General features: G+C 37.9%; 1 protein-coding gene across 1 annotated transcript; it reads left to right on the top strand.

Annotated features, from left to right (window-relative positions):
* Positions 1–720: 720 nt before the first annotated feature.
* Positions 721–8682, top strand: LOC131330720 (pyrophosphate--fructose 6-phosphate 1-phosphotransferase subunit beta-like). Its single transcript, XM_058364397.1, has 16 exons — positions 721–957; positions 1564–1725; positions 2300–2421; positions 3171–3224; positions 3360–3466; positions 3574–3679; positions 4397–4460; positions 5579–5667; positions 6173–6304; positions 6455–6625; positions 6719–6834; positions 6949–7060; positions 7300–7384; positions 7818–7862; positions 7987–8055; positions 8424–8682. The coding sequence occupies exons 1-16, from the start codon at positions 774–776 to the stop codon at positions 8498–8500; spliced, it is 1695 nt and encodes a 564-aa protein (XP_058220380.1). The 5' UTR covers positions 721–773; the 3' UTR covers positions 8501–8682.
* The last annotated feature ends 988 nt before the right edge of the window (positions 8683–9670 follow it).

The raw sequence follows: 9670 nt of genomic DNA, 5'->3' as shown, positions 1-9670 counted from the left end.
ATTTTTGCATTGTGGCCGCGAACTTTGACATTGTGGCCATAAACTTTTGCATCGTGGCAGCCAACTTTTGCACTGTGGCTGCAAACTTTGATATCGTTGGTGCAAACTTTTTGCACCGTGGCCGCAAGCTTTTACAGTATGGATTTTGCATTGTGTCTACAAACTTTTACGGCATGGCTTTTGCATTGTGGCCGCAAACTTTTGCAGCGTGGCCGCCAACTTTGACACTATGGCAGCAATTTTTTACACCGTGGCCGCAAACTTTTGCATCCTGGCCGTGAAAAAAAAGAGAGGTTCCAAATCTATATCTATATGTATATATATATCTATAATAAAAACGGCAGTCGTAAGGTTTCTCCTCCGTCAGATGAATAGACTTTTGTGCCCTCGACTTAATACATTACCGATGAACTCCCAAGTTAGAAAACCCATTCAAGCAGCAAAAAAAAAAAACATCATTTTTGTGACCTGTATTCTGAGTAATAACAAACATATTTTCGGCCGGAGGAAAAGAAAAGAAAAAGAAAAAGAAGATCAAAACGAACGACTGGATTTCTAACACACCCCAATCAATCAATCAATCTCGGCCGTCCAATAGTTGCCAACTAACCATCTTGAGATTCTTTCCCTTCTGGAATCCGGACGGAGCCCACAATGACGATTTCGCTCTTTTCCTCAACTAACTCCCCCCCACTACAGAGTCATCTCAAACTATAAATACACACACTCCCTCTCTCTCTCTCGCTCGCTCGCGCACGCACTCGCCGCTGACAATGTCATCGTCGTCCGCCTCCAACGGCAGCGCCACCGCCTCAAATCCACCACCCGGCCGTCTCGCCTCCGGCTACAGCGAGCTCCAGGAGAGCCGTCTCAACGTCGACCTCCCTCTCCCTTCCGTCCTCAAAAACTCCATCGACGTCGTTGACGGTCCCTCAAGTTCCGCCGCCGGCAACCCAGGTTCTGTTGTGACTACTCTTATATCTATGTTCTATATCGCCATAGCCATAACACATTCATATGTACTCATCACTAAACCAAGCAAAAACAAATCCTTACCTTAATCCCAAGGGGTTGGGCGGGTAGTCAAGACCTAAGAGATTTAGGTGTTTGCTTCCTCCTATAAGATCTCAGGTTTGAAATCAACTTCTTTGGGACCAGTCCATATGGAGCAATTGCTCTGGCTTCAATAGGACTCCCTGCATGTGGGCGGTGGGATTGGCCTCAGGATTAGTCGATGTGCGTGTAAGCTAGCCCGGACATTTGAGTTATCAAAAAAAAAAATTCCAAGTTCCGTTCAATTGAGATCACTATATGAATCCGTTGTCTTTATCCGTTGTCTTTATTGTATTTTGTCGAGGGCATCGTGTTCCACTAAATTTATAATCGGATTCATATTGTAAGGATCTAACGAAATTTTTTAATGTGCTAGCTATCAGCTACCTAAACTCATCATTGTCTTTCTTTATCTGGACTTGGGCATGCTGTTTGACTGATAAGACTCGAAGCATGACAGAGGTGGAATTATTCCTCTATGCTCATAATTCGAGTGTATTCTTATTGCAGATGAGATCGCAAAACTGTTTCCAAACTTATTCGGACAGCCGTCAGCGATTCTGGTTCCCGGTAGTTTACCAAAGGCGGCGCTGGATGAGAGATTGAAAATCGGCGTTGTCCTCTCAGGAGGGCAGGCTCCTGGGGGCCACAATGTGATTTGCGGAATTTTTGGTAAGAATGGTTTGTTTGGCTGTGTTTGGGATGCCAAAAAAGCTTCATTTTTTTTTTCTTCCTTTGGTTATGTTTCTGTTTTCATCCGATCGTCCCCAGCTTCTAGTCCTAAAAGATCAAGTTTGGAAAAAGTAGCAAAACATAAACAAACTTTGAGGACCAGTGCTACGGAAATAGATGTTTGGACATAGACATGCATGAAACCATTTATCGAATGTGGGTTCTACATCAAACCATGTGTGTCGGACAATTATAGACACATAAGTGTTCAGACACACGTGTGTTGAAAGCATTTTCCAACTTTGAAAGAAAGATCAAACGACAAATAGAAAGTAACCTAAAAAGCCAGGATTTTTTTCTCAGTCACTTTTTTCAAATGTTCAAATGTGCTCGAATTTTTTTACTCTCTTTTTCAGACAAATGAAAACGAAAAAAAAATGGCAAGTGCTGGAAAAAGCTGAATAAAAGCATTCAAACTTGGATTTTGTGCTTTCAAATTTTGGACAGTGATTCAACTTTGTTTGACAGGACTAACTCTGATTTTGGGTTAATGTGTTGATTTTCGGATGTGTAGATTATTTACAGGGTAGGACCAATGGTAGCACATTGTACGGGTTCAAGGGCGGTCCAGCTGGGATTATGAAGTGCAAATATATAGAGCTAACAACAGAGTTTATTCATCCTTACAGAAATCAGGTAAGCCTTTTCGAGTCTTATTAGTAACTTCAATGCGCCACATTTTTTACAATAGGTAGTAACATTAGGTTACTATTGTAATGTAATTTGAGCAGTAGACTATTGCTTTACAAGTTAGACGGAGAGGAATCAATGATTCCCATGTAAAAGCTTTAAAATTTTGTAATCTTAAAACGTATAGATATTATTGTTACTGGTGTGACTGTAGCCACGCATCTATGTACTTCCAACATTTTTGGATCGCAATTGCTTTGGCTTGTTTTTTATTTTTCGTAGTTCTATGTCTCTTTCTTTTGCACTTGGTTGGATGCTTGTATGAGTATGAGCATGCAATGCAACTATATAGCTCAAGCAAATTGCATTAGGAACTCATGAGAAGCTATACTAGAGCTCTTTGGTTGTTACTACTTACTAGTCTACGATAAAGTAATCTTGCTTTAAATGTAAAGAGACTATAACTTATCTTCTAGTTTGATGTTTATGTCCATCACTAAATTGTTCCATCGGGGCACTCACTAACTATTGCTGACGCTGCTTTGAATCAGTATCCAATGAAATTGTTCACAGGTGCGTTGTGCCAGTTTTATTTAGTACATATTAGATACATGCAATTATGACTAAACGACTTATAACAAAGAACGTAGGTGAGATATTGAGTTGGCTATCTATACAGCATACAAATGATTACTTCATTTGTACCTTGCTTGTGTACTTTGACGTTATGATTCACATCTGGAAACTATTTCCAGGGTGGCTTTGATATGATTTGCAGCGGCAGGGACAAGATTGAGACTCCTGAACAGGTAATTTTTATAGCTTTAACGTAAAAATCGTCATTGCACAGTATATGGTTCAATTGTTTGGTTGATAAGTGCATGATTTGCTTTCATCTACTCAGAGATTTAGTAACCGAATTTGGATGTGGTCATGGCTTTCAGTTTCAGCAAGCTGAAGAGACAGCATTGAAGCTTGATTTAGATGGGCTTGTTGTCATTGGTGGAGATGACTCAAATACAAATGCTTGCCTTCTTGCAGAGTACTTCAGGTACGCTTCGTTTTCTCTGGGGTGCAACATGCAATGTTTGGCAGTGTAATGAACAGCTCTTTGCATATACATTACCTGATGCATATGTTTTTTCTCCACTATTTTAGGAGTAAAAATTTGAAAAGCCATGTTATTGGATGTCCAAAAACTATTGATGGCGACTTGAAGTGCAAGGAGGTTCCCACAAGTTTCGGGTTTGATACTGCATGCAAGGTATTGATTTCTTGTGTCTGGTTCGATTTTATGCAAATTTCTGGATGTTCTACTTTTGGCCAGCTTTGCCCGCAATTGACAATTGTGGCCGTTTTTTGTATTCCCTATTTCTTGAATCCATACCTAGCGGTTCCTGTGGAGTGGTTGACACGCACTTGGTCAGGATTCAGTCTCCAGTATTAGAAATGATTGTCCTGGTTATTGTCGTAAATAGCTATGGAACGGATCCAATCCATCTTTTGGGTGCAAAATGCTTGGTAGCGTTGAAGTCCTAAGACTCATAAGTTTATTGCCTTATGGTTCTCCTCGACAATGAAGGCTTAATGTGCAAATTATAATTTTAATCAAGTCTTCCGGCTATACTTAATATAACGTATCCTTTGGTATACATTTGACTCCCACAGAGATTATATCAGTTGTTATAACTTCTATGTCAATGCACTAGTCATAATATGACTGAATTATGGTATAACTATGTTTGTGGCTCTTTGTACTTAAAAAAACTATCCACCCTCAAATGTTTGTCTCATTCTTCCAATTTATAATTCCCTTGCTGGTGTGAAACCCGATATACTTCTTAGTAATTAGTCTTAATGTAATTTCGTAATTTGTTGTGCTTGGACTATCATTTATCAAAACCTAATAGTCCTACATGAGTTTGATACTCACTATTTTTTTATGAAGTGTGATGAGACCTGCCTTTTCTTTGGCATGCAGATATATGCAGAAATGATTGGGAATGTCATGATAGATGCTCGTTCCACGGGAAAATACTATCATTGTGAGTGTACTAGTCAAAACACCTATTTGATGTTTTTATCATGCTATAGTCTGCCCTTGACGTTTTTTGTTCCTAGATGGTTAAGAACTGATTACTGGGGTAAGCTGTATATCAGGCATAGCTAAGACAAACTTTTGATATTCTGTACAAAATGTTAACACTTTCAAGAATCAAGCAAATGGCATATCAAAGGAATCATTCATTCCCATATTCTGTCAGTTTATTGTGTATCCTATCAATTAGCAAGCCTCTGTTCTTAACCTGATGCACCTGGATTTTTACTAGGCATGCAAAACATTTTATCAATAGGTAACGTTGAATGGGAATGATGATGATTATATCTAGTTTACCTGCCCAATATACCATGAAAGCATGGTAGTCTCCATGGACCTAGGTTGTAAACTTGACTTGTTTTCTCTACTGGAAGATTTCTTATCCAAATATTTGAGGTTAGCTGTAGAAAACTCTATTTGGCCATTCCACTTTGTGTTTCCAATAACTTTCCAAATGCATGAGCAGAAGTACTTAACAAGGTAGCTGTAGGGCCTAGTAGCCCAACAATTTAGTGACATAAATTTGCTAAGGGATACTTTATATATTAGATTTTTGTTCATTCTGTATAAAAGTTGGGTTCGCCATGGTTTAGGCCCTCCAAAAATTTGTTGCTCAATGGATTGGTCTTTCAATTTTGGAATTTTTACCTTTTTGCTTTTAAAATGCACCAACTAGCCACCGAATACCCTATGAAAGAGTAACCTTACTGGCTTAGGTATGTGTAATTGAGGCTCTAGTCTAGAGCATGGCTAATTATCAATTTCATTCAGTGAGTGTGCCTTATTAACTTAGAGGACAGCTGTTCTTGCCAACATACCAGCTTATTACATATTGTGTCTTCTTTTTCTTTGCATATTGTTCATATGCTCATTATCCTTATCTTTCCACATGGTTTTCCCAAGTTCTCTCTCTGAATGTTTCATCAAAATATGCTTATGTTCTTTTTCCTCTTTTGTTATTTTCTTCTTGTTTTTGTTATCTTCATCTTAGTAGGCTGCACTTTTCAAAAAAAAATAAAAAAATCTTAGTAGCCTGCCTAAACTCCTAATTGTCTTTTTCTGCAGTTGTAAGGCTTATGGGTCGTGCGGCTTCTCACATAACATTGGAGTGTGCTTTGCAGACTCACCCAAACATCACCATCATTGGAGAAGAGGTTTTTGTGATATCTATATCATTACTTTATGTGTGATGTATGCTGGCCCTTCATGTTCATTTGTCAGACTGTACCAAAGACTAAAACATTGCAATGTGGAATTATTTATGTTAATTCTCCCAGTTAAGAGTTTTTCCTTGGTGGAACTACTATGGTTTTAATACCATTTGATTTGAGAGATCTCCATATTCTTTAGTTTGTTTCATTTCTATAGTTTGTTCAAATAGGCGGGGATGGGTGTGTGACTATGCCAGAGAACAATTTTCTATTCCTATGGCTATTAGTCTAATGCAGGTCACAATTGTCAGGAGATTTTTTTAGGAGGTGTGTAAAGGCTTTTGTGGTCTTGTTAACATATTGCTTTGGTGATCTGAAGATTTTATGGTGGACTATTTATAGTTTTTTTTTAATGGGAAGTTCCTGAATTATATTGTTAATAATGATCCAGAATCTAGCTCCCCGGTGCTTCCTTTGCTATCACTGATACCATTCTACCTTGCTGCAGGTTGCTGCCAAGAAGGAGACACTCAAGAATGTCACAGACTACATCACTGATATAATCTGCAAACGAGCGGAACTTGGATATAACTATGGTGTCATACTTATACCGGAGGGTCTTATTGATTTTATTCCAGAGGTATATATATGAACTACATATTTCCTTGTATAACTTTACATTGAATAGTATAACTTTACATTGAATACTAGTTGATTTTTAAAGTACCTTTAGTTTGCTTGAGATATGCTGAAAACTGAATCACATTTCATTGTGGCTGGGGATTTGCAGGTACAACTCCTCATTGCAGAGCTTAATGAAATCCTAGCCCATGATGATGTTGATAAATCTGGTGTGTGGAAAAAGAAACTCAGAAGCCAATCTCTGCAGCTTTTTGAGCTTTTACCACAAGCAATTCAGGAGCAACTGCTCCTCGAACGAGATCCGCATGGGAATGTGCAGGTATTTAGTCGGATAATCATCGTATAGTCTCCCTCTAACCATTTGAAATGAGGCTTAAATCTTAATTATGGCTATCCTGTGCTATATGTTTAGGTTGCCAAGATAGAAACAGAAAAAATGCTTATTCAAATGGTGGAGACTGAATTGGAAAACAGAAGGAATGCAGGTTCATATGATAAGCAGTTCAATGGGCAGTCCCACTTTTTTGGGTAACCAGCATATTCTTCGGTCTGACTGTTTTGGATTTATTTTTCTTAGAGACAATGAACTTCACCATTTTCCCTAACTTTGGTTCTGTATTAACTTGAATTTCCCATTACCAGATACGAGGGTAGATGTGGTTTGCCTTCAAATTTTGACGCTAATTACTGCTATGCGTTGGGTTATGCTGCTGGGGCACTCCTCCATTCTGGGAAGACTGGACTGATTTCTTCGGTATGCTTTTTATCTTTTATTCCTTTTCATCATGCTGCTTCTTTCAAAAACTAGTTCCCATTTAATCAATCTGTTTCCAGAATATGGCTTGGGTTCAAAATTACTAGTTCCCATTTAATCAATCTGTTTCCAGAATATGGTCTTGGGTTCAAAATTTTCATTCTATGTTCAACTGTAATTAGCAGAACATATTATAAATGCTTTGTCACTTCATCTTAATATCCTGATTTTGTTTTAAGGTGGGAAATTTGGGTGCTCCAGTTGAGGAATGGACAGTGGGTGGCACGCCATTGACATCCTTGATGGATGTGGAGAGAAGGCATGGTATGTACCACTCTCCATTGTCTACAATAAAACGCAAGCCTATCTATGTCCTGTGGGATCCTTGCCTATAACCTTGTTGCATTACTTTTATTGTTAGTGTCTTCCTGGTAACATTAGCTCCGGCCCCCTCTATTTAATGCTCATCAAATTAGTATTTCCCAAAATTTAAGTCATATCTTTCTCTAGCTGTGTTGACAAGTAAATGATGGGTGCTTAACTAAGTGCATTGAAAACTTGAAACTAAGTTGGATTCAAGTAGTTTGTCATGTATTCACAATTAAGCTTTTCTGTGGATTCATGAGAAACATGTAAAGACATGTAAAATTCGTTATGCTACCGAAATCTTGGTTGACCCAGTCATCTGATTACCATCAACTTTCTATGTTATGGACCTATTATTTCCATATTCAAAGCTTTGATGCAACATTTGCAGGAAAGTTTAAGCCAGTGATTAAGAAGGCAATGGTGGAACTTGAAGGTAATAATCGTTGCATGTCACTTACCATTGTTGTTATTATCAATTGGCAGCGTTGTATAAAAACCTTCCATTGCAAATTTCATGGCTTTTCTTGATCTTGGATTTTCTTCTGCATTTGTCTTAGGTGCACCTTTCAAGAAATTTGCATCCGTGCGGGAGGAATGGGCCATCAAGAATCGATATTTCAATCCAGGTACATATTCTCTACAACGCTTCCAGTACTTGTAAGTTCTACAATTCGTTGGCAGTGGGTGCGTTTAAAAACAGACAACTTTGGGAGGTTACAACTCCCTCCGGTCCTTGAGGCATTCCATGATGACTACAGAGAGGCATATTACATTGATCCTTGAGGCTTTCTGGAGCCTTTGGGAGACCACTTTCTGCGCAGTTGGTGAATGCTTTCAATAGACCATCACTTGCAAAAGCATGCAGGCTCCCGATGGCTGTTAAACCAAATCCTTTCTTTAGCGGCCATTAATATTTTGATAGTATCTGAGATAGTGAGATATATGGATAAAGACATAATGTTTTTGTTCTTACTTTTACTTGTATTTTGGACAGGTCCACTTCAGTTTTCTGGCCCAACGGCGAACGAAACAAATCATACACTTATGCTGGAGCTAGGAGCACAAGCTTAGGAGCATTGATACATCATTTTTTCTCAATAAGAAAATTTTCTATTTTGCTGTCATAGAACAACAATTCAACTGATACTTAAAAACTGATGTCCAATTTTCAACAATTCTGTCCAATTTTCAGAATTGTTTTTGCGATTGAATCCGTTGGAAAATAACAATTTTATCTGGTGATACTTTCCTCACAAGCAGAAACATCTGAACTCATTATATTTATTGGCTCGACTTAGATACTGGACTTGCTGCAACCCCGGTGACGAATGTTATCGTATAGGTTTGATAATCCATTATCACTCATATATTCGCGTGTCACTCTTTCATTCCCCGGTTGAAGAAACAAAAGTAACTGATACAAGGGGCATGCTTTTGATTACTACCAAGAGGAGCAGAAGTAGATCCAATTAGGGCCACATATAATCATGTCCGAAAATATGGGTAAAGTTTTTCTTCTTACCACGATACTTATAGTTGATACATATAAGGTGTCACATCAGATGATACTCAAATGTGATACCAAAATATGGTCAGTACACCATTATTATCGTAGAAAAACTTAAATCCTAATTAATGATCATTAAATAGGTCCCTTTTCTCATTACCAATTTGAGTTTGTTTAGAGTTCAAGTACCGTCATATGGACAATTTTGTCCCCAGTCTTCCAATATATCAAAAGAAGGGGACAAATTGTGATAAATTTCCTGATGCACTATGGGCCAAATCCCAAATGGGCAATTGCAGTTGGGTGATGGGCTCCACATATTGGGCTTCAAAATAGGAGCCCACTCCCAAAGGAAGGATGTTTGTTATTTTGCAAATTACACCTTTGTCCTTCAACAGTAAGAATCGGTTTAAAGACCTGAATATTATTATAGTGTTTGGTAGTAATTTTTTGAACTCGTCGTCTAAATATTTAAAATTGGACATTCGTTCCAACGGGAATAAAATAAAATGTGTAAATATATGTATCGAACTTGAAAGAGTTTTACAAAAGATAAATAAAGAGGGTGAAAATTTCTGTCTTATATTTTCCCATCCTTAATAAATTCTTTTAAACTTACAGTCATAAATTTAGTACTAACTTTTTTTAAGGGTTTATTTGGTACCTGTGGAAAAGAAAGAAAAGGAAAATAAATAAAAAATTTCCTCTTCCTTTGTTTAGTTTTGAGAGAAAAA

This window comes from Rhododendron vialii, chromosome 6a, assembly GCF_030253575.1.
Source record: "Rhododendron vialii isolate Sample 1 chromosome 6a, ASM3025357v1".
Classification (NCBI taxonomy): Eukaryota; Viridiplantae; Streptophyta; class Magnoliopsida; order Ericales; family Ericaceae; genus Rhododendron; species Rhododendron vialii.
This window is presented reverse-complemented; position numbering and strand designations above follow the sequence as displayed.

Excerpts from the sequence above, each read along its gene's own strand:
- LOC131330720 (XM_058364397.1), top strand. The coding sequence starts at position 774 with ATGTCATCGTCGTCCGCCTCCAACGGCAGCGCCACCGCCTCAAATCCA. Across the intron at positions 1,726-2,299 it reads TGTGATTTGCGGAATTTTTG|ATTATTTACAGGGTAGGACC; the intron begins GTAAGAATGGTT and ends TCGGATGTGTAG. Across the intron at positions 5,668-6,172 it reads TCACCATCATTGGAGAAGAG|GTTGCTGCCAAGAAGGAGAC; the intron begins GTTTTTGTGATA and ends ACCTTGCTGCAG.